This window comes from Anopheles coustani, chromosome 3 (assembly GCF_943734705.1).
Source record: "Anopheles coustani chromosome 3, idAnoCousDA_361_x.2, whole genome shotgun sequence".
Taxonomy (NCBI): Eukaryota; Metazoa; Arthropoda; class Insecta; order Diptera; family Culicidae; genus Anopheles; species Anopheles coustani.
Window position 1 is genome coordinate 46,244,059 of NC_071288.1, and position 26,328 is coordinate 46,270,386.

At 43.7% G+C, this 26,328-nt stretch overlaps 1 protein-coding gene across 1 annotated transcript in view; it reads left to right on the plus strand.

Moving 5' to 3' along the window:
* Positions 1-7,328: 7,328 nt before the first annotated feature.
* The window catches only part of LOC131259006 (cadherin-87A), a 63,641-nt gene continuing 44,641 nt past the window's right edge, over positions 7,329-26,328 (plus strand). The window contains exon 1 of the mRNA XM_058260415.1: positions 7,329-7,389. Within this exon, the coding sequence (XP_058116398.1) occupies positions 7,329-7,389 (61 nt within the window). The remainder of the gene's footprint in view (positions 7,390-26,328) is intronic.

The following is a 26,328-nucleotide window of genomic DNA, read 5'->3' on the forward strand; positions in this document are numbered from 1 at the left end:
ATCGGCGCTGTTTTGAAGGGATTGAGCGACTGCGGCTGAGCGTGCTCCGTTTCTCACAAACTTTCCTTATCGCGCGGAAGTCAACGCTGCCTGTGGGATGTTTGTGTAGCTTTTCATTTTTTTTAACTTCCATTGAGGTATGTGTAGAATGTGTGCGTGCGTGGGTTCTACTTTTGTTTTGTTTCCTGCCTCCCTGCCATGGTCAGTGGAAAAACAATATTTTTCCATTCATTCCATAGTTTCTTACCGAACGCGCACTGCCAGCAAGTTTCCGCCATCGCTACTCATAAATCTCACCGTTATGCCACCTCATCATATCGTCCTGAGTGGGCAGTATATATCTTTTCTGTTTTTTTCGCCTTTCCTCCGCTTTTCCCCCTTCTTTGCGTTACCCTTCCTAATGCCCGACCAAAGAAGCCGACCCAGCGCTGTAACGAGCGAACGGAATACAAGTGGAAGTTAAATGGAAGTTCGAATATACCGATGGAAACACGTTCAACATAAACCAGGGGGAAAGTTGAGAGAAGTTGGTAGGGGAAAGACTTAAAAAAATAGTAAAAACATACGTGAGTGAGGGCGAGTAGACGAAATATGCTACTGTCAAGGCTAGCAACCGTGTCCTGTTTGGGGAAGTTTTTCCGTCCGGGTTTCGGCTGAAGATTGATATTTTTCCGTTCATGGATTACTTTTTCTCTGCACTTTTCCTGCCGTTGGGCCCTTTCGGCTGGTCAGTTATTGCACGTTTCACGTTCTCTTTTCCGGTGCCTTCCGGTGGCAGGAGCCGGAGGCAAACGATAACACCCGCCACGATGATGATGGCGGTGGCATTTGTAGCCGAGGATCGTGAAGAAAGTGAGCGCACCAAACCGGCAGGGATGTGGACCGGACGGAGATGATAAGTGTCACAAATGACTGTGGCCACCAGAGTCCCGGTGGGGACCGGCGCAAGATGGTGGCCGCTTGGTTGTGTTTGTGTGAGCTGGAAGAAGAAGAGAATGAGAAAATGTTCGCAAAACTGACCAAGGGTCATAAATTATCGGAAAATTTAATAAAATTAAAAGAAGTGAGTTATGTTCCCGTCAGACCACCGGGAGCCATAGACTAGGAACCGGACGTTTGGCTGGAGGGTGGGTTGATCGGTTGTTGGCCATTTAGAGGCTAGTCGAGACTAAGTGAGTGTGACCGAAGTATCTACATTTTTTTCTCTTTTCTATGTTCTATTCCTTTAGTCCACATTGTTTCTGGTTATAAGTTGATCAATAATGGCATGGCAGAGTTTTATTTTAGCAAACTTCACATGAAAAAGATTTATTTTAATAAACCACAAAGTTGAATTGATTAAAATCAGGTTGAAACTTGAAATAAAATTCGATTAGCCTACTTTGTACATGGAATCAATAACTGCAAATTTACCTCTTAATTTGTTAAAGTCTTTTTTACTACTAGTTTACACCCAGTTATGTTTAATGTTGATAAGTAATTCACACAATTTAAATCTTTCAAAACATGCGCAAATTTACACACACCATCAGTGCTCGGGAAATAATTCTTTGGGTCGAACAATTGTCACCGAGTAAGTAATTACATTCCAATAATACCAACCGGAAGTCTTACAAGTATTGTGTTCATGATCAATGGACACAATGTAACATCGAAAACTGGTGGTGTGAATTATTTCTCACAGCCTTTGTCGTGCCTTGTGACACGACATATACGATAAATTTCTGCCACAGTAACAATCCCGTCACATAAATCAATACGCCACAAACAAAATGGTGACAAGTTTATCATTTCCGCGAATGCTGCAGACGCTCACACACACACGTATATATCCCGCACCGATAAGCATTCAACCGTCTTTGTCTTATCGATTCGCATAAATTCCTTTCTTCTGTTTTAGGCACGTACAAGATCGTTTGTTAGGTAGGAAGCTATGTTCCCGGTAGGAGGGTTCCTGTGAGACACGCTTAAAGTAACGTAGAAAAGGAAATTCCAGTTGTTCACCTTTAAGCTGTTGAACGTTAAATTTATGATATAGATTGACTTCAAGTTAAGAAAATCTAGTCAAAGATATTAAAAATACCGTTATTTGTACGGTTAGCTTTAAGCAACGTGTATATACTTATTTTCATCTCGACACAAAATACAAATAATGTCGCTTTTAAATTATTCAAAGAAAATAGATTTGTTTACACTGGTTCTCTGAGGAGTATGTTTTCTTTTGCCACTTCATTTGCTTTTTTTTGCCCCTCCAAAACCCGGGCAATCAGGTCTGACGCGACGGCTCGGTACAATTTTCCAGCACGTCTCGTGAACCACCAGGCGCCTCCATGGCCGGGAAACGCCACGCCAAAATCAATCGATTGATCAATTTCACGCGCGGATCGAAATTCATTTTTAATCTCATTTGTCAATATTTACTCGTCTGTTGATGATCAGCTTCTATTTTGCTTCACGCTTGCTGTTTTGTTTGACTCGGCGCCCTGTGCTACGTACCAAGCACTTGTGCGCCAGCGGTAGTAGGGAGAAAGAAAATGCAAAGCCATTGGAAAAAGTCCAAAAAAAGAAAACAAAAAGCAAAACCTTCCAAAAGTTGGCAAAGCAACTCAGTTAGCTTGCTCGGAAGCCAGCAGCACCATGAGCTACCGTAACGGATCCAGCGACGTGATGCATTGAAATCAATCGACTCATCTTCATCTTTTCCAGCGCCGAAGCGCACGGTTTAATGCAAATAAAAAGAAATCCTATTATTATCCGTTGCTCCACCGGGTGATACGGTTGGGAAATATTGTTTTCTTTCACTTTACTCCACAGGATTTCGGAGCAGTACTGGCTCTCGGGTAGCGAAGGTTTCGGAATCATCGAGGATAAAAGAGGGATAGCGATGCACACATTGCTAACCTTATCCGCTTGTTGGGCATGTTTCGTTTGACTTTCACTCGTAACGCTTCAGCTCGACGGCAACGATCCCGTCTGTCTTTAACGGTTTCTCTTTGTACCAGTTTCATACCCATGCCAAAGGATATGTCCGAAAAAACTAGAGCAGAGCAAGTTGAAAAGAAATTGAGCCAACTGGAAGCAGGAGAAAAACGTTAGCAGGTTTAGGAACTCCTGGGAGTTGGCTTTTCGAGACCAAAGACGACATATGGCATAACGATGGTATGAACCTTTTATTGACCACGTGTGCTCGACGGTTCGGTTGAACCCGAACGTTATTGAATCTGTTTTCGATTCGACAATATGCATATTATTATATGAACGATACTTTTTTCTGCTTTGCATGTTGCTTAAGAATTCAAACAATAGACCATGAGGAAGAACATTTAAGAATATTCATAAAACCACAGAACTGCTAACGATACTAAAACTGTTGAAAGGTGAATAAACATATGTTTGAAAGATGATGATATGATTTGAAAGTAAGATGAGTGCATTTTACGTATGAATATGTTTATAATACTTTATTTCAGAATGCTGCTTACTGTTCAAAAACGAAACATTTAAAATTGCTATTGTAAATTCAGTTAATGATTAAATTAATCAGCTAACAGTTATGAATTAAAATCATAACAAAAACAATGTAAATTCTAAAGATGTTCTGAATCCTTAAGAAGAATGAAACCAAGTTCTGAACGCTAAATTGATTTTGTTATTTTTCCCAAAATGACGTTTATGTTTTTATGTCGTACAAGTTTGTAGTATTCATCAAATTGATGTCGTACAAGTTTTGAAGCAAATTATTTATACTCCGAGATAACTCCACAGATAAAAGAGAACATTTCTTTAGTTTTAATAAATGTTTAATTTTTTTGTTTATTGTTCTTTTGTTCACTTACTATTCCTATAATGTGAAATTTAAAAATAAAAATGCTTGTCATAACATATGGCGTGATACATAAACAAGTAGTTTTATTCCAAAACAAAAATTCACAATGCCATGGAAATATGCGACAATTGTTCAATTTGTCAACAATTCATGGAATGTGCATTACTAAAGACGTTATTACAATGAAATAAATATGGTTTTATGAATTTTCGATTTTCTGCTCGCACCTTGCGGTGCCTTGTAGTCCAAAGAAAGCGCTGGAATTTGTTCCGTACCTCAAGGAAAACCATTTTGAAGATACGGAACACTTGCCCAGGAATAGCTGAGTATCTTGCATTCTTCGGTAGGAGAGTTTTATGCCTTGTACATTCAAGTAATAGCGGCGCGTGGTGCGATAGGGACTGAAAGCCAGGTATCGAAACGATATCAATGCCTGAAAGTAAAAAAAAGCACTACAATGGTTTTTTGATTTTCCGTCCACCTCACGACGGATGCGCCAGATTTTTACCGTTCTCCTTCCCTTCGTCGATTGTGTCGCCTGCAACCAAAGCCATAGCGACTCCAGACACCCGCCGGGGCAATTTGTACGGGTTGGCATTGGCACAGATACCCGATTTTCCGGGAACTTCTTCGGCAACCGTCGCGAATCCACTGCCAATGGAAAGCCCTGCAAACTCCCGAAAATGGAGGACCAATTTCTTTGGATTGGATTTTTATTCTCTCGGCTGGCAGTTTTATTAACATAGTGAAAGCTATTGCGCTGGCTTTCCTTTATGCTTTTTTATGTATACGTCTCTCCGTTCCACTCTATCGTTGGATGTTTTTCCTCCCACATTCTAAAACGGAAGATGTTCGATAAGCCTCTCGAAAAGAATTCCGGTTCCGATGTTGGCGCTGCTTTCCGAGAGGGTTTGATCTTCGTGAAGGACCTACGTTCGACGTTTGGCGATGCGTGATCAATTGATTTGCATACTTTATGACTTTGATAGAGCCATTCTCGCAGCCTGTGCCGTTCTTTATGTGTCCAGTGTGTTCCACCCGAGTACGCTGCGTTTTCACATTAACTTTTTTCATCGTTCGCTGGCTAGCGTGGTTTTTGCGATTTTTTTTATATCGCAGCTATACTCCTCACACACCCATGCAACACTTCTCGGCACTATAATCGATCGGTGAATTTTACGATCGAAAACGCGATATTGAAGGGCTCTGCAGTTCCACTTTTTTCTCCACGGCTCCGACCAAAAAACCCTCCAAAACGAGTTCTTAGCGTGCTGTAAAAGGGCTTTGTCGCCACCCGGGCTTCCGCCGGTGATGGTTGGTGGACCTTCTAGGGTTTCCAGAATCCGTGACCGTGATCTCACGCCAGCACGTGCCCCCAATGAACAACCCTTTTTATGAATCACTTTGCGACCGTACCGTTTACGGCCGTTACATGCCGCCCCATCGATTTGTGTGTGTGTTTATGCGGAACGGGCTGTACGGTACACACACGCACACGTACACCGAAAGTCGAGTGTTTCCTCTTGCACGACCCTCGCCAATTTTCTACCGCAGTGCCCCAACGTTTGAAAAGGTTAAGGAGGGAAGAAAAAGTTCTGGCAAGGATTTTCCTATTAAAAATCGAATTTAATGGCAATGAAGTCACCATTTGCACGGTATAGAGCCACGGTAATGGCTTGCTTTCGGTTCGAGTGGCAATTGTACGACGGATGCTGTTGGCAGTTGGTTGGGATAAATGGCTTAATTCAGATCAAAATACTACGTTTATCTGGGAACAATCAAGACAAACTTCTTGTTTCATCAAGAATTCGATTATGTTCTGATATTTACCTTTTCATCATTGCTAGTTTAAAACATATTGAATCTTTTAATTTCTGTACAAATTTTTTGAATTTGAAATTGTTTCTGAAGAACGTTTTACGCTTGGTACGTAAACATTTGTATGAAACTTGTATTTAAAATGTTCGTGTTTATTTAAAATCAAACCAACAAATTTTCGCCGTTTAATCGAAATAAATTCATCAAAAGTGTTATTGAGACATTGCATTTTTATTTTTTCACCCATGTTTCGACGAGCTTCAAAATTTTGCAGTTATATAAATCGGCGTTTATTAATGTTTTACGTCAATTTCGTCTATTTTAAATTGTATGGTTGTACCACTATAGTGTACATACACTATAGTGTATGTACATACACTGTATACAAAATGATATTTAATATCATTCTTCTTCTTCTTCTTGGCGTAACGACCTCTTGGTCATGCCTGCCCGTTAAGGGCTTACGAGACTTGTTTCCCTGTCGTACGTGGATAGTCAGTCCTCTCGTACAGGGGGAGGTCCGGTCTCGGTTGGGATTCGAACCCACGCCGTCGAGGTGGTGAGCCCCGGCGCTCATGGGACGATTTTCTAACCGGCGCTACCGCTCGGCTGTCGCGGACCCCCAACATTTAATATCATTAAAAGATACAAAATACAAAATGATATTTAATTTTGCCAATTAGAAATTATTTTGAAAAAAATTACATGCATTCATTTGCCCTTTTTTTACTACTAAGTATTGAATAAACACAAAAATCATAAAATTATTCTTGATAGAAAATATCATTATTTTGCTACTAGGTTTAAGATCTGCACATACTCAAAGAACAGAAAATCTAAATGCAATAGCTAGAAGATAGCCTGTTCTACCACACTCGCAATATGGACGAGTGCGGGATAATGGTCACGTGTTCTTTTTAGATTTCCCATGGGCCATGTGAGAGGAAAATCATCCCGGAAGCGAACGGATAGCTGCAAACTTTTACGTACAATGTTCGCTCCAAGCCCAACTCCGACCGCCGAAGATCCACTTCTTGTAATGGAACTTGTAACAAAATCCTAAAACGAAAAGAAAGTAATAATCCTCCCACATGCTGCGTCACACCGAGGCCACTGAACCGGAAGAAAATGGATGTTCCTTTCCGGATGCCACGAGGTGGTATTGATTAAGGAGTGATGTGTGTAGTTGTGAACCGACAGCGATGGGGCTCAACAGGGCCGAGTGTGGCGCTTAAAGGGTGGGCGGGTTGGACATCCATATCCACAATTGGGTTCAGCAATATCGAGTGTCCATACTTTCCCATCGGACAAGCTGGACAAGCTGGTTCGTTTGTTCTCGGGCACACGTGCTACGCTCTAGGACAATAAAATTAGTATAAATATTGAAAAACTTTTGCTCGACCAGCTACCAGGTGCCATCCTGTTCGCATTCCATGCCACTCTGGTATGATCGTGTGGGGTGGGGGGGTTGTTCTTAGGTGACATCGGTATGAGATGGTTTGAGTGCACGTATCCAACGACGCGAACGAATGTATGAGTTCGAACGAACTTCTGAACCGGAAAAAGGTACTCAACCAAACGAACGAACACGTACTAATCCTTTCCGTTTGTTTTTCTCGCTTTTTTCTCTATCTTCCGTTGCAGAATAAACGTGTTGTCCAGCCGAAGGGAAGCACGGGGAACAATGTTACCCCGATGGAAAACCTTGCTGTTGGTCCTGACGATTGGCCTCCTGCTCGAACCATGTAAGTAATAAATTCTGCTTCCGTTTTCTCATCGTCATATCGTCCGCCGGTCGGGGCCGGAGACAATCTTCGAATCCGGCGTAGGTGGTCGACCTTCGCAGTCCTGCCGATGATGTGGGCTGCGGGGCAGCGAAGGTGGCCCGGCCGCAGAGAAAAATAGCATCCACGCTCGTTTGTTTCGCTCGTGACCAGTCTGCCAAGTGTCAAGTGGCAAACCACCACCTCCGTGAAACGTTCGTCGCCACCAACGCGCACCGCCACCCGAAGCGAGATGTTGCGGGCAAATGAAGTGACAGGTTTATTATTGCCATTGTTGCAGATCCTGAGCGGATCCCGAAGACGCTGCGTATGCTTCGACCACGAACAGCGGCTTAACCTTTCGCTGACAGATGCTGCAGGATGGGCGGGTGGTGGACGAACATTTTCTTCCCTTTGTCCAAAAATTGCCCAACAACTCGACAACCGGAACTGACACCGCAAGTTGTCTGGCGCGTTGGTTTGGCAGCTCGTCGGTTGCGCGGGCCGCAAACAGCGAACGCGCACCGGAGGTCAAAAGTCGTGTTTATTTGTTATGCTTTACTCAAGTCAAACTTGTTGTTGTTGGAGAGGAACGCCAAAGACGCTGGTGGGAGGGTGTGTTTGTCAGTATGTCATGGGGCTGCGGTTTCATTTTATTGTACGCCACCATCCCCGCCGCGCCGTTTTGGCATGACGAAAAGGGTCGTTCGCCGCAAACCCGGACCGTAACGGGGGCGGGGAAGAACCGAACCTGTTAAGAACGGGAAAAGGTGCATGTCATTCACGTGCTTGAATTATTTACTTTAGCTTCTTCGCTTCGCGCGCGTCCTCCCCGTAGCTGACGTCGGTCGCTTCCGAATGGGAGTGTATGTCACCTTTTTCATTTTTCCTCGGCCGTTAACGTGACGGGTGGCTCGGAAAACGAGTGGCTCCGGAGAATGGCTTCATGGTGGTCCTTAAAAGGAAAACCGTGGCGCTGGGACGGTGTGATTTGTGTGGCGTTGTTTGCACGAAGACTTCTTCCAACATTTCGAAGGAGCATCTTGGCTGTTCTTTCGACCTTGCCTCACCGCCGGTTGGCTTGTGAGGATATGAAGGTGTGTACAATGCGATTAGCTGAAGAGATTACTCGGTCATGACCTGGATGGCCAATGCAAGACTCACTGTTGAAGGTTTTTGATCGCAAGCATGAAATATAATAATAACTATTATTTGCTTGGATTTTGAAAAAGGATAGGATTGGGAAAAAATGAAGAAACATTTGATTTTAAAATGAGAACATAGTTATTTTAATTATTCAAATTGCTCAGTTGCTATCAAGTTGAAGATTTAAGGTTGTGTTAAACATCCTTTTATATCAAAATTGCAAAAATTGTTTTGTAAAATTTTTGATTAAAACCTTGTTATGCTCTTCTAAACCACCTTGTTTGCAATAAAACCAAACCTACAGCAAACATCCCTCGCAATAAAGCATTCATTTTCATTTGCATGCTACAGACAAATGCGGAGGCTAATAAAAATCCTCCATAAATTGACACCTAGCTCACGACGGGGTAGCTCCCGGGCACACGAGCCGTCGGCTGTTGGCAAACGGCAGAAAGTATTTCCCATTGTCACCGTTGCGCGAAATATTACCTCGTCGGTTTCTTCTTACCTAATGCGTCGTTTTGCTTTTCTGTAGCTTCTGTAGCCCGACCCAAAAGAGTTTCCGTAGATTGAAGGATCGCGCGTATTGCGTATGCCGCTCGAGATCCGCATCGTTTGTCGGCTGTTTCGGCAAATCCAATTTGTGAAAAAGTTGCTCCATCCTTCACGGTAGGCCACGGTCGGTGAAATCGGCCGTAGAGGGAAAGCGGTGGCTTTCCGTAGGACGAAGTTAGCCCCGGAAACATCCGCTGCACCCGTGGATTCTGATCTTCAGATTCTAGGCTCCGTTGGTTTCCGGTTAAAGGAATTTACATCGTTGAGCTCGGTGGTGTAATGTGAACTGTACGGACTCGAAGCTGCTCGAGAGGCATAATTCGATGGAACCGGTAAGTCTGCCCCGCTCTAGTTGGTCCTATTTCATCTTCAATGTATTACCGGCTTTCTGCGAGTTTCAGACTTTTTTGCTGAAATTTAATTTAACTTCTCTCCCGGATTCAAAAGTTACGTAAGCGCACTTTAATTTGTAAGAACATCGAAACACAAAACTACCTCATGTCACTCTCGTTCAGAGGTAAATTTACCTCGAAGTCGTACCTTTTAAGGCCCACCTCGACCCGAATAATTTTTCATGCGAAAGCACCTGCATTGGTTGGCTGAACTTTGCGAAACATTTTTCATACCATTGACAAACCGTAGAGAAAGTTTCATCATGGGTGAAATCTGTTTTTAAAAAATGGTTTTGAAAAAGAGTAAGGACATTATCGTTACACTTTTTGATGTATAATTTGTTCTACAGCTTCAACCAAAAATTATTCTGTTATAACAACGAAACATACGTGTTTTTAAATTTTATATAAAAACGAATGAATTATTCCAATCAGTTAAGGGTTGTATTTGTTTATGAAAAAGAAAAGAAATTTTTAAACATTCATGATTTAATGAAAACTCTAACAAAAGATAGTTTATCTTAAAATCTGGCTAAGAGTGGTTTGATTACAAGTATAGTTAGTGTGATAAAACAAACACATCTCTGTTTGAGATTTGGTATGTTGTTGAGCGCACGACAAAATTTGAAAAAAAAATCTCATATACCAGATTTTATCTTCCTTTAAATTCATTTAACTGTACTCCCTACAGAATTTGTGAAACAACCCAATGCTTATAAAAAGACAATCTGTGTTCGATGTTACCACTATGTTCCGCAGTATGATGTGGTATAAAAAAGTGGTATCACGAAACCAGGGGACCACAAGTCATGATCGAAGGAATAATCGAAACAGAAAACTTTCGATCGAATAGTCTAGCAGCCATCTGTCAAATCGGTTTTTCTTTTCAGGTTGTGGTTGCTGTGTTTTGTAAAATTGGTGTGTGCAGTAGCGTAAAAGTTAAACAAGATTTCTTCGACGTTCGTGATTATCAATGCTCAATTTTCAAAAGTAAATTCCATCGATCCATGGGGCAACATCGCAGAAATTTATGCAATTAAGTTTTAAGATTAAACAATTGATAATGGAACATATCCTATAAAACATGAAATAAATGTTTATACGCCTTCGTTGAATCACTTTACAAAAGGAAACATTTTTGCAAATGCACTTGCAATCGCTCTCGTTAAGCCCGGACCTGTCGAGATCATTTTGATCGAGAAAACGCTGTCGATGGTTTGACAACTTTTATACAACATGCTTTAGGATTTCTATCGCGATAGGCAGAAGGAAATGAAGGAAATAAACTTCAAATGAACACTTTTCGACAAGTTCATGCTTACGATTGAAATCGAAACCATTCACGATAGCAGCAAATGTTTCGCTTAACACGAACAAACAAATTCAACAGTCTGTAAATAATATGACCATGTTAAACGTCATATACAATAAATCACATCATATCGATTCAGTTCGTTCGACATGTATTGCGTTGCAGAACATTTGTTAACATTTTATTTTTATCAACAACCATTTTGAGCTCAGTCCGGTTTCCTGGTTGCTTCTTTATTTTCACTCCCCTCATGAGATTTCACTCTCCAACGTACCAAATTGGCACTGGTTCAAGTGACGCTACAGTAAGCCTGCGAATAGACGAAAAGAATTTTCCTCAGGCGAAAAACGATGGACATGACACGTCAACCGACAGCATCGTGCGGTGACGATGAAAATGATGTTGATGATGATAACCAGCATCGTGTAGATGGTCGTTCCAGTCCCGATGGGCTATCGCTGTGTGAACGCGTAACCGCTCTTTTTTCGGGTTTTTGAGGTTTTGGGTGTTTGTATCACTCTTCCTTTGTCCCGCTGTTCGCACTCTATTTAACGTCCAGTGGACACATGGAAAATGAGCATTCACTTTTGGTTGTACGTTTCCGGTAATGGGGGTAGAATTTCTTTAGTGTTATGTTGTTACCGGTTCATCTGAAATTGAGTCAAATTCGATGCAAAATGTGTTAGGTGGTGGAAGAAGTTTTTATTAATTTAAAAATATTTTTTTCAGCATTGAAAAATATATCCAACCAACCAGCTAAATCAAGTGTTTCACACCTACCTCCGGTTGGGAAAGCCATAAACTAAGTACCCAACTTTTGAAATATGATACCGAATTCTCAAGAAAAACCATATGTCAAAATGGTGCATCCACGGCCACGCGCTTGCTAGAGCTAAACAAAGCAAACAATAACAGTGACACAAATTGCAGAATTAAATTTAATTAAATCCCGCAACTTGCACCAACTGCTTCCGCCAACTTCATACTCTCCCACAAACACACACTCACATGGTGCTGAAAATATGAGAAATGCGCGTGGTTTTATGAACCCTACGTCATGCCAACGGTAGCCAGAGCATCCGGTACCGAGCAGCCAGCTGCCAGCCAAAATAATGTACCATTCGAAGGCACTGATGCATTTCGCCGTCCCACTACAATGCATGGGTAAGCGTATGTGGGTCCTGTAACAGTCGCTTTTAGTGGTTCCCCGGGTTTTTGACGTCCACCAGCCAACATCGCTTTCGCGGTGGGAATGTCGGCGCAATTTCGGCACTGAAAACGAAATGAAATACCCTCACTGTCCTGCCCGTGGTAGATCTCGCCATGAGAACGCAGTCATAAGCTGCCCGCTATCAGCTTTGTTGTTGGTTAGCGGGGCCATTTTAGCATTGGCTTACTCTTTGGCAACTCCATGGCAGCCAAATGGTGATTCCGCACGAACACACACGCTATGGCCCGGTTTTGAATGGGCAAACGATGGGCTTATACGTGTTTCTGCACCAAGTAGGAATGTAAATTTCAATTTCAATTTCAATTTCAATTTATTTTACATTGTTTGCCACGCGGGCTATACAAAGTATTTCTTAAACTATAGATACACTTAAAACAAGAAGACCAAGCACAAGAGGAGGAGAGGGATAGATTACATGAGGGAGTTGTTAAGACGTGAACGAAAGGAAGGGATGGAGACGTTGTAGTCAAACAGGTGACTAAAGCTATTGAAGGAAGACATGGCGCGGATAAAAGGATCATTTTGGGAGAAACGCGTACGGCGCGTGGGAATAAGGAGAGGAGGCCTTTCCCGAAGGTTATGGGAAGGGACATATAGAGGGATATGAGAGAGGAGTTCCGGAGCGTCAGTGGAGTGTAGGAGAAGTTGGGCGATGAAAATAGCCTGAGCGTTCCGGTGGCGAGTCTGAATCGTGGATAGCCCCAACAATTGACACCGCGACTCGTAAGGCGGGAGGGAGGAGGCATTGTAGCCGAGAAGACGCCTCACCGCCAGGCGCGTGAAGCGTCTCTGCACCCCCTCCAACCTTCCCAAGGCGGTGACACCTGCTGGGGTCCATACCACGGAAGCATACTCGAGGATCGGTCTGACCCAGCAGCAGTAAAGCGCCATCAAGCAGCGCGGGTCCCGCACTTCCGATGCCAGGCGAGAAATAATCCCTAACAAACGGTTGGCCTTGCACACCACCTGGTCAATCTGTACATGGAAGGACAAGGCAGCGTCAAGCCATACCCCGAGGTCCCTGACAACCGACACTCGCGACAACGCAACGCTACTAATGCAGTAGTCGAAGTGGGTCACCCCAGCGGAGCGACTGAAGGATATGACACAGCACTTGGATGTGCAGAGAGTCAATCCATTCGCGGAGCACCATTCAGAGAAGCGGTGGAGGGATTCTTGCAGGAGTAAGGAGTCGGAAGGAGAGGATATGGGAAGGAATAATTTGACATCGTCAGCATACAGCAAGTGCCCATTAGGAGGCAGCACACTGACACAGTCATTAAGGAAGAGAGAGAACAGGAGAGGGCTGAGGATGCTGCCCTGCGGAACACCAGACACCCCGATGTACGGATCAGAGAAGGTACCCTCCACTCGCACAGAGTAAGACCGTCCGCTAAGGAACGATCTGATCCAGGAGTAAAGAGGCTCCCCAATCCCCAGCCGCTCGAGTTTTGCCAGCAGTAAGCCATGAGGCAGGCTGTCAAATGCGGCCTTCAGATCGGTGTAAATGACGTCAACCTGACGCCCAGAGTCCAGATTGGGGTAAACCACGGACAGTAAGGTCATCAAATTGGTCACAGTCGAACGGCGAGGCATGAACCCGTGTTGATTCGGAGAAATGTACGGGCGCACGCAGGGGAGGATGGAGGAGTGTAGGATGGATTCGAGGACTTTGGAGGTGGCACAGAGGAGGGAGACGCCTCGATAGTTGGCGGGGGATAAGTGGCATCCCTTCTTGTGAATCGGGACAACCCAGGCCGATTTCCACAGCCCTGGAACCTCCCCTTCGCGGAGGCTGCGCGAAAATAGACGCGCCAGGATAGGGGCTAGGGAAGCCCCGCATCTGCGTAAAACAGACGCAGGGATGCCGTCAGGGCCAGGAGAGAAGGAAGGCTTCAACCTTGCTAGCGCGCCACAAACATCACCCTCGCTGATCTCCACCAGGTCGCAAGTGAGGACGTCAAGGGGGGTATGAGCAAGGCCCTCGGAGCCAGAGGCAGCCGACTGAGCCGGGTCAACGAAAACGCTCGAGAATTGCTTTGCAAAAAGTTTACAGATGCCATTAGGGGAGGAAGCTGTCTCTCCATTAAGAGACATGGAATGGGGAATGCGGGAGAAACCGCGCCGGGCGTTCATCAATCGCCAAAAAGATCTGGGATTAGTAGACAGTCGCGACTGAATACGTAGAACGTATGCCTGGTAACGAGCCCGATTGTATCCTCTGTAGGCAGAGGCTGCGAGCTTGTAGATATGCCTCCAGAAAGGAGAGCGATACCGACCATACATACGGATTGCGCGTTTCATGTCCGCCTTCAACACGCGAAGATGCCTGTCTGACCAAACGGGGATAGGAGGAGGGCGAGCAGGAGGACAACATAAAGGGAACATTGAACATAAAACGCTAGTAAACTTAATGACCGCTTCACTGCATGAGTCCTCCGAATCAATCACCGACCAGTCGTAGTCGATGATTAACCTATTTAACCTAACGAAATCCATTTTTAGGAAATTTAGCCTACGCGGCCGTGACGTTACCCTAACACCCTCATGAGGCTGAACACTCGAGATCATAACGGTCAGGGTGAGCTCAAGAGGGGGATGGTATGAATCAGCAGGGACTAGCGGAATCGGCGCCAAACCTACATGCGCACACGAATCTAATGCGGCCGAATTCACGAAAACTAAATCTAACTGTCGATTCAGCGAGTTAACCACCCCTGAAATTTGACGCATACCATTAAATGCCATACCATCGGTGAAGGAGATAGCATGCGACGGAACTCCTGCAGCGTTGTATGGATCAAAGTAATTAGGTACCGATGAGGGTACAGGGCGCCACGACAATCCTGGGAGATTGAAGTCACCGAAGAGAGCTAGTTGGTCGTCGGGCCTCATCTGCTCGGAGATCCGAGAGACGCTCTCGATCACTTCCTCCAGACAACGCACCGACGAGCTACGATCAGGGGGCAAGTAGCACACACCGATGTAGAAAGAGGGCCGTTGATGATGCACCCTAATCCATAGGAGCTCCAGCGATGGGAATGCGTGTGGAATACGGGACGACACCAGCTGGCTTGCGCAAGCGACGAGGACGCCGCCGCCACGAGAGTGCGTACTGTTGATCGAGCTGCGGTCGCAGCGATACACCTCGAAGCTATCCTCGAACAGCAATGAAGAGGGCAATGAGTCATCCAGCCTGGTTTCAGTGGCGATGATGACGTCATACAGCGAACCGGAGACTGCCTGACGAAAGTCGCTAATGGACGAAATGGGTTAGAAAAAACTTTAATGAATTAACTTCAGGTAGCAGAGTTTTGCAGATATACATTCAAAATTTGAATTGAAAATTCCGCAGTGGTAATTTTTGTCTCTGCAATGATGATCGGAAAATTTATCTAACGTATTTTCGAACCATTATTCCATTTAATGCTCTGTGAAAGAAAATTTATTGATTTTTTTTCAATTTTTTTTAGCAATAAATCAACAAACTTTCGTTCCAACATTATCATATAATTTGATTTGATTTGAAAATTTGGATTTTCTTAGAAAAGTATCCCTACATTGCTAAATTGTATCGAACGATCAGAATGGATAAAAAATCCAGTTTTGTCATCGCTTCCGTTGCGGGTATGTGTCACCCTTTCTTTACGTCCTTCACCTTGTACCGCTTAAACTAACTGAGTGGTTTCTAGGTTTCTCTGGTCTGGTAGCAGTCTGGCAATGAACTCATCCAAAAATGACCATAAAAAGGGAATGAAAACGGAGAAAGTTGGACGTTTTATTTATTCCCCCCTTTTCTATCCGGATTTTGGAATTTTCTCTTTTCCAAAAGTCCACGTTCCACCTCCGAAGTGGCCACTGATGCATGAGTAAAATTGCAAGGAACTTTCTCCTGCATCGAGTCCACCACCGAGACGCCGAAGAACGATCCAATTGAACGAAAGGTTCGGATTCTAATTTCCTGTCCTTCCGTTGCAGACATTCTCGGAGACCGATGAAGCAACGAAAGGGAGACGGATCAATTCTTTGAACTTTCCCACTGGCTAATGTCTGTGGCAGCTGCTTCGACATCGTTTGCTATCGATGGAAAATTTAAACTACATCTGAGTCGATAGCCGAGATGGAGGAAGAAAATGGAAATGTTAAAGTTTTCTTCATGATACAATTAGAGCAAACGGAACGAGCATTTAAAATTGCGTGCAATGAACCGTCCAACCGTGGGCCAATGTTTGCAGATTCCAGATGCACACAAATGATTAGTTAGAAGGTCATGTTTTGCAATTTCTACAACCAACTGTCAAAAAACAAAACGAATGAACCAAGCGGAGGGACAACTTGCAATCACTCGGAATTCATAGCATGCGTAACCTTCTATTACTGATTCATCGATCGTTTAATCTGGAGGCCGTAAATAATGTTCATCAATATTCATTAGGATTCGACTCGACGGAATTGCCCCAAGCAACTGACTACGTATGTGCCCAAGGTGGAACGTTTCATCCATTTCACGAACCCTCTTCCCTCACACGTCACGCATCGTCGAAATCGTTGCTTTAATTTGACCCAAACTCAGACACCCGATAAAGGAAGCTGACAACCTCGAATCGAACCATTGTGCGCGAATCCTTTCTTCTCAATGCCGACCTCGCTGACGAGTTGAGGTTTTTCATGGGAAACTTCAATCACTTCAGTGCTTTCACGAAATGTTTCAAGCATGGGCGAACGAGTTTTTTAAACGGAGAGAAAATGGAAGAAAAAGCACATCATTAGCACAATCCGAAGACAAACAGCAAACGGTGCGTAACGCACCGAACACCTTCGCAAAAGGTCCTGGAAGGCTCAAGGTAAACCTCCCCTCCACCCCCAGCCCCCACACCACCATACGCACCCCTAACGCATTGTTCATAGCTTAGCACGCCGTGGCTAATGGTTTCGCATGGGTTCCGGAAAATGGCAATCGTGACAGTAAAGTAAATAGAACGAAGACAAACGGAATCCATCTTGTCTCGAAGCCGTCGCACATGATGGCGCGCGCAGCAGAGGCAGCTTTGGGGGGGATGTCGAAAAAAACAACCGAAGCGAACAGACAAAACAACACGCTTTCGTAGATTTGAAACGTGTCATTCCGAATCGACAGACAGAAGATAAAAAGGCCAACCGTGTCATCGACGTATGGAAGGCCGAAAAATAAGAGAGCCCATCTTTTTGTTGCTTCACTCGCACACACGGTTTACCAGCAACCGAAAGGAACATCGTTCGAAACAAAGGATCGAGCAGAAAAGGAACAACAGATGGTTTTCCATCTTTTTTTAAGCACGTTTTCGCAAGGTCCTGATTTATCGATTAACTTCCCTTCTAGACTGTGCGAAACAGGATTTTTCCAGGTAACATTCTATTTTGTTTTGCTTAAAATGAAGAGTGTTCAACAAAAGGTTGTGAAAGTGTATGCATATGCCATAGTTAATTGATTAAAAATGATTTATTTACTATCATTTCAAGTATATGCTATGCACTCTCATTAAAATAAAAGCCGCAAGAGTGCAACACATCAACACATCAGCGCATCTCCTACGTGATAGCTCAACTATTTCATGCAGTTCTCAACAACAAACTACCAGTTACGACTTCGTAAAGGCAAGACAACAAACATCAGAAGTTCACACTAATCAGCTAAAAGGTGTACCAACTCTGTGCTACCCTGTAGTCCAAACTTTTCTTCGGTTCCGCTAAGCCGCTATTCTACCTTCACCGGCACTCCAGGTCACATTCAATTATCACCCGAGCCGTAAATTGGTGCGACGTTTTGTTTTTACGACAGCGCGAATGCCAACTCCCCTGAAACGATAAATTCTCACCAGCCTTTCCCAAGCGTGCGGGTCGGTACGGCGCGGTACGGGTGAAATGAGCCACCCGGACTGATTGGTTTTCCAGATCGATGTGTTGGTTCTGCCATAAAAGGGAGACTAGTCTCCGGGTAGGCGCAAGGTGCGCAAAAGTTATGGTCATGATTTGGTGAAGTTTATCCAGAAAATAATAACACGCTTCCTCCGGTCGCTCCTCGACGGCGGGAGACCAAACAAATGTGAACGGTGGGGAAAACCTTACCATGGGGAAAAATATGTTCTTCCGTTCCGTTTGCACGTTGGCTCGGGCTTCGAAAAAGTCTGGCCAGAGTCGCGAGGACGCCAGCCAACGTCAAATAATGTCACCCGCATGCCGGCAATCTGTCGCCGATCGTACACCGAAACTTTTGGCAGTAAACTTTTGCCATTAAACCCGACTCAGTGGCTCGTCATTGGGAAACATTTCGAGCCACCCTCGGAGGGTGTATTGATGCTCGGGTTGGAGCGTTGTATCGTGAGTGGCTCTTTTTCTCTGCGTGTTCGGTTCAATCATAAATATGTTAACAAACGTATGGCACAGGTGTCTGCGAGTCACCGTAAAACGTATGGTTCGTTTATTAGCGACATTACGGCCGGGTAATAGTTATTGTGGTGCTTGCCCGTGTCGTGTAGGTCGTTAGATAATGCCACAGTTGTCGTTATCATTAGCCCTTTTATTATTTATCTGTTTACTGCGGGGTTAACGATCAAACGTAGAGTAGCACTGGGTGGCACTGGAGAGGCTATTTTTACGGTAAGCTGAGAAGGGTAAAATTAATTCTCTCACAATAACACGTCATATTGGAAATTTTTTTTAGAAAAATACCATGCGCCTCCATGTCACAAGAAAACCACCGAGCGCCTCCATGTCGGAAGAAAACCACCGAGCGCCTCCATATGTCTAAAACAACTTAAATAGGCGCCAAACTTCTTTTGTTGGAACTAACTGAAAAATAAGAAAGTTTATGCATTGCCAATTATTCAATCAATTGTAGACAAATCTAACAATGCAAGAACCTTTTTTTGGTACACATCAATCATCATAACACCCATTCTCTTTCCCTCATCACTGGTATTCTGCACACAGATTGAATTTTTCCGCTTTCATAACGCATAGGTCAATTACACTCTATGCTTTAAACGGTTGGGGTTTTCTTACGATATCGTAACTGTTAGCAAAAAAGAGCATCAGCAGAGTTGCAATCGTCTATTTTTACCTTCCAAATCCCGTTTGCTCCGTAAAAGGATACCGCTTGATAGCGTTCCTGTGCGGTCCTTGGCATACATGGTATTTTAGCAGGGAACCCTACTTCGGTACGTTTGCTTCCGACGCCATGCCAGTCGGATGTGTTTATTCCGCATATTTACTCCAAATTTCCGGCCACACCCTGTCGATTCGCCGTCCGATCTTTTGGCAGGCAGGCAGCACCACTGCGAGGCACCCAATCTGGGGACGCTCTATTTCTTGTTTGGGAGGCCGACAAAGCGGGTACAATGGAAGCTGTTAGTGTTTGCCCCCTGCCAATTTCACAGGGCCCTCCATTGCGAAGAAGCCGGTGTATAGTGCTCTGCGGGAGAGCATTATACATTCGAGCTAATTCATTTGCATGCGAATGTTGTTCGAGCAGGGGTAACCGTTTTCCCGCCCAACCGGTGCTTCCGTCTGCGCTCAAATGGGCACACTGAGGCACGGGTTCCGGAGAAGACCATTTGTGCGGTTGGCTGAACGGTGCTAATGTGGTCACAGAGAGACGCTTATCATTGCAGCGGTGTATGGTTAATTTATTGGGATGTAAGGAAGGTGAATTGAATTAACTTTACAACGAAAATACTTTTCCTTGACTGAAAACATGTTGTTGCGTATTCAAATTGGGTTGCGCCGAAATGTAGGCAATCCCAGAATTAGTTAGATTAGTTTCGAAGTTCGAATTGGCACTTCGAAGTTCGAAGTGGCATTGATCCACGTACGTATGAATGGCAACGATACATGAATGGGACAGAACGAATGGCGAAGAGGTATAGCAAAAAAAGTATTGAATTGAACGGAGTAGTCCATTCAGGCCTTTTGCCAAGGGAACCGCAGTTAGACATCACTAATGCAACTCGTCGCCGATTAGGGTCGTTTCATTCAGAAATTTGAAAATAGATGGATTACTTGGAAAAGAAAAACATAAGTTTGTGTTATACTTTAAAAGCTTTAAGATCCTGTAAAGAGACCGACCCACGGTATCTCTTGTAGGACACCTTCTGGCACGCCAAGTTTTCTATCGTATAAGTTTTGGAGATTATTGGGAGACTGTGACCTGTTGGCATGCCCATCGGTCCCAGTCTGGCTAATACTCCACACTGAGTGTTGGTACCGTGCGTACCATCTCAGACGCGCACACTCCGGTCACAAGCGGTTGCGACCGACCTGACGGCAAGCTCGATCACATGTTATAAAAACAAAAACAAACTTTGATAAGCTCAAAATGAATCGAAAAGGCTTTTTTATATTCAAATCTTTAATTTTAAGAAGGGAAATTATCAGGAAATTACAGCAGCTAATAGGAAAAACAACACCCTCTAAGAAAACTCCTGCCTCGTATAAACTGGAATGTTTTCTTATTGTGTTATCTTCTCCCTTTGCAGCTTTACAACCTTTTCATGCTTATTTCAGTTTCAGGGAAACTTTTTTTGTACAACCTCATAAGAAATATTGGCAGGAAGAGCCGAAGAAAACTGAAAATAAAAAAAACAACCTCTTTAAAGGAAAACTTTTCCATTCAATTTGACGTCACGTCTTGCCTGTAACATGCATAGACCCTTATATACGGACCACCGTTATAGAGCGCTGGATTTTCCGACAACCAAACATCAAAAAACCTGGCGGGTTGAAGGTTGAAGAAAGTCTGCAGAGTAAAGCCGTTTTTGCTTGCTCGGAGGTTTGAGGAAGAAAACGGCTCTACTAACATTACTGTACGGTGTGGGTCGCCTCGCGATTGCTAGTAATAACATCCAGCCGTGGAAGTGAAAAATTCCTTCGCATAAATTGTTCGGTATGCGAAATATGGCTTTCTACATTCCTCCCGTCCCACTCGCATGTGTCATGCTCATACGTGTACGTATGTTTCTAATGGGACCCACTCAAGAAGGAGCTCCACAATCAAGCGTCAGTGTTCGTACTCCTGCCGAGAAGGAGTGCTACTTCGACATTTTTTTTCTGCTTCCCACTTGCGGATGTTTTCCGCGGCATCATTTACATGGGATCAAAGTTGGGCGCAAAAAATACTATGCGCCGTTGCAAATTACCTTCCGGCAAGGTGACCTTTTTTCACCAGGAACGACTCACCGTTTTTATGGTATTTTCAACTTGGAACGTTTGGCTCTCCGTGAAGTACCACTCCGTAGCAGAGCTAATTGTGTGCTTCGACGCACATTGGAGGATGCGCCATGCTCGACGTGCTACACAAATGTTCTTGAAGATGGTTTAGTACAGCCATCAGAAACTATATGGGACTGACTGGGAATTCTTTATCCTATTACGAGTCAGCATTCTTCGACTTAAATGTTTGCTATAACCGACGAGCATTCCATCTTCACATGCATAATTTTACCGCTTGGGCAGGTACATGAATCGTGTCACAAAATGAAAATGTGGAAAAATAATAAAGAGTGTTTTTTGTTTTACATTGAAAAACACTATTCCCAACTAGCACTGGCGTATCATAAAGTGTAATGTTGTTAACATGTGCAACGGAAAAATGAAACATAAATCATACCAAAGATTATTCCTGCATCACCCCGAGCGCCCTCTAAAGCTAAGTGGCACCGAAATAAACTGCATACAAAGTGATAAACGAAAGTAGAAAAGAACTCTACAGTGTCTACATCACGCCAAGCACTATCGAGCACAAGTGCAAACAAGTGGAATAAAATGGCAAGAAACAATACGCTTAAACACACGTTTTCTGTGCAGAGGATGTTTTTTCTGGACATAAAAATGGATGGAAAAAAAGGAAATAAAATATCGTACACACATGAGAGTGTGAAAAATGTTCAACCCCGTTACGTGCCACCTACGTGCCTGCGTTGAACTGCCAAACACCTCCAAACACTTCCGATGGAGGCGCCCAGTCATGGGTGGAGAGTTTCTTTTGAAGCGCTTCTTCTTTAATTTTGCCAGCCAACTGTTGAGAGTGGGGGAAAAAAAGAATTTAACACGTGGAAAATGCATACTTCCTCAAACTCTCACATGTCGGTAACGGCTGTGGCATATGGGAAATTTGTTCCTGTTTCACATGTCCGTTGGTCCGAATATTTCGAATACACTTACATTTTAAGTTCTTGTTGCGAAAAGATGGTGTCTTCAGGAAAATGTTTTTCTTTCTGATTTATAGTTGAAGTTAGTTTTTTGCACTTTCTGTTTCTGCGATAATGTCTCAACATGCGAAACAGTGCCAGCGACATGCGCTTAAAACTAATAAAAAAATATAAAATATCCATGAGCTCCAGCTCATTGTTTTTCACCGAGCGTGAAAGAAAATTAAAACCCGAGACAAAAGAACGTTACAGTAGAAGAAAATTGAAATACAGTGAAAACGAGGTGCAGTAAAGTTGGCATGACAACGAAGCATGAAATAAATAATATCCTTCGTTCAGTTTACGTTCATTATTTTGAAAGCAGATAAGTGAGAACTGCTGAGTCGATTTGTGTTGCATTGCAATATTTGTTATTTTTCTCTAGCATAATGTAGGTGCAATATGTTTTTCACACTGTGCCACTGTTGCAGGTTCTGCTTGTAGGTGTTGAAATAAAAAAAAGATAATTTTGCATTCCAAAAAGTTTATTTTCACAACAGTGTAAAACTTCAAAACAAAAGATCTAAGCTAAACTCCTCATTGTTTTGTCTCCAACCATTTAAAGGGTACAGGGTAGTCAATAACAAAAAAGTCATAAAAGAAGAAGAGATAGCTAGCGTAACCTTATTGGTACACAGCTAGCGTAACCTTATTGGTTAACAGAGCACAAAGTGGGGGTTTGGTTTTGAATATTGAAAAAGAAGTCAAGGAGTATACAATTCCGAGTTTATAATTTGTGCAAAGATTGTAGGGCATCGGTCTGCTAATAATTAGAAATTGTCTTTTTAATGCATACTAACGTTAAAAATGAAGATTTTGCTTTTAATATAAGATTGTATATGATTTTTGAAAAAATCATCAGTGAAGTATTGCATAGGTTACGCCTACACGAGACAACCTGAAGAATAAAAGTCATCTACGAATATCCACAGCGCAGACCAAAATTCTTTCCTCCTCGTTTGCTATCCCACTCGTATCGGGCAGCTTCACATGGTATTGATACAAATGATAATACTTTCCGCTTACACGAGCAAACCTCATTCCGAGCGCGGAAAGGATGGTAGCGACATTTATAAATGAGCTTGGATTTGATTTAGTTCGAACAAGGCCCACCTTTTTCGGCAATCCGTTCTCATATCCCTTCTAGTTCTCCACCATCCGTCCCATCAATTGGGTCGTTTCGCTAAAGAAGCGAACAAAGTACGAAGAACAGAAAGTGAGCTTTTGCATGGCCGCCATCACGATCCGCCCTCGGATTGATTCATGTGAGTCAGCCGGTGGAAAAATCATCCTCCCTTCCGCGCGACCCGTTCGACCGCGATCGTGGTGGAGAAAAATCGTCGGCCACCGGATGAATCGGCTAAAGCCAAACCGAAACATTAGGCCCGTTACGTTTCCCGGCCTGGTGCAAGATGAGGGCAAGATTTATAGCTTTTCGCTGCCACCGCCGTAGTGTGCCGTGAGGGTTGTGAATTGATTTAGGCAATGACTCTTCCGTAAGACGGAAGCGTGTAGGAACAAATTTTTGCACTCCCTTTTTCACCATCCGTCGTCGGCAGGAAGGATTCATATTAACGTGCAGTGAAACCCGTGTAACTTTCTTGCCGACATGGGTTTTCCTTTATCTCATAATGCTATTCATTTGTGTGTGTGCGTGTGTGTGTGCCCTTAAAATGGAGTTCTTACCGCTGTTTTGCGTGGCGGTATGTTTGGCGTAAAACCATAGACTGCACGTCTCTTTACAGCGTGTTCGTGCGAGAGTGGTTTTCTTTTTTCATTAAGAAAAAACATAAGCAGCTGCCATTTATGGCCTATAACGACTCAAAGTTACACCAAATTTTTATCACATTACCACCCCCTCGCCGGTTCAAGCTGGCGGCACCGGCCGATCCTAATATCGTTATGTCGCTCGAGCGTGCACGTGTCACATACAAATTGAACGTTGTTTTCGCTCCCGTTGGCACCGTTTACCACCTCGGGGTGCCGTGCACCCGGTAGCAGGTTTTCCACCATCCACGCGTCTAAACGGAACGCCCAACACCTTCCACATGCTCGAACGCCCGTGCCAACGTTCTGTAAATCAAATTCCGATTGGCCCAGTTGAAGTTGAGCGGGGCGCCGAAAAGAATCATTGCAAGAGGAACACCAACACAGACCAAACGTAGTAAAATAAAATAAAACCAATCTCGCCAGGTTCCCGCACCGTGGTGAGGGTGGCCACTTTCGTGCCCGAATGGGAACCAAAACTGCAATAACCATCTGTCATAATTTGGCTGAAATTAATTCTTCCCGCCTCCGGCTGAAGGGATTTTTGGCTCCCCCTCTTTATTTTTTCCTTCTCATTCAACCGTTTCGATGTTCTCGAGCCATTCACATGGTTTTGGCTTCGCTCTCGATGTTATCGTCAACATCATCATCATCATCATCATCATCGTCGGCATCGTGATCAGCACGATGATGAACCTTTTTTGGCACCGACGACTAGGACAGCGAAGGAATGTGTTCCCTTTTCGAGCACCTTTGCTTGGCTGAAAAAAGATTTGTGTTTTTCTTTTCACTTGGCTTTTTCTCTCACACAATTCCGCCCGCTGAAACCATATAGGGTAATAATAATACGATAATAATAATTGGCACCGGCACAGAACTAACCTCTTTCGCTCCTTCACCTTATCGTAATGTCTCCGTATTGAGCGCACACAGTCAACGATGAAACCGTACACGAACAGCATGCCAACCATCCTTGGTATCGTTTTTCGCAATCGCTACCATTCTCAACCACCTTCAGCATGATTTTGGCAAAGAATGGAGCCAATTCTCGCCCACTTCTTCGGCGGGGGAGATTGGAAGAATCCTGACTGTTCGTAGAGTTTGGTCGGTGGAGGGTTTGGAGAAGAATGTACCGAACGGTAACGTACATCGGAATCTACATGGAAATTGCTGCAAACACGTGGAGCGAAAAGATCCGAAGGTTGCAACACTCTAGTGATTTCAAACCACATTTATTTTTATTTTATTTCCACCCCCTTCCTCCGCCCCCTCTACCCTCGAGGGTCTTCGTACGGTGGTCTGAATAACATCCTGCGGCCTGAGGGTAGTGTGTGGAACACGTTGATCGCATACCAACTATCGGGTATTCGTGTAGGAAGTGTTTTCCATCCTAACCGACCCGTGTGCGGAGGGAACACAGGGAAATGTACACCATTTTTCACAAACAAAGCATACGGACGATCGATAACATTGTATACCTTTTGTGGGCAGAAGTGGAGGATGAAATCTCGACGAAAACGGTCGTCGGAAAGAGTGATACACCATTTATTTTTTGTACAGTGTGTTTTAGAATATTAATAATCATCGCTCAGTGCAACCACAACAAGGACGCATGACCGAACAGAGAACATTTTTCTTGAAATATTTTATTTCTTCTCTTTCTCAACGTGTACCACTGTTGTGACACATGTTTTTGATGTTTACTACTTGTTTTCAAAATAATTAATGATTTCATATGTAATATGATACTACAAAGGACAGTTACTCTTTGTACTGCTCAGTTCAAAATACAATGAGTTCAATAATTGAGCTCATTTCTGACCAATGATTTTGATTGAGTTGTTATCTTGAAGCGTTCACTACATCAAAGTAATAATTTATTCACAATATTTCATTTTTAATCATCAAACGTGAACGATTCATTGTTATACAAATTAATTGAATCCATCTCCTTGGAAGCGGTAAGCTTCTGGTTGCCGAACGTTGATTGGCAATAACACGAATATCGGTGTGCGCTAAAGCGGGAAATATTCACAATAAATGTATGCATTGACTTTTATTTGCCAATGAATTTCCTAGAATCAACTGAATAAGTATCGATCCAGCATCACAGGTATCGAGGCGCACACGAGCGGCAAAGCAAATCGTTTGATCTGCCAGTGACGCTTGTGGCCGAACGTGAGCATTTTGCGTGTAAAAAAAGTACCCAAGAAACATTTTCATTGGCATTCGGTGCGTGATGGCTCATCGGTTTGCAACGAACGTTCCTGGGAAAGCAACAAGCTTTCCTAGAAC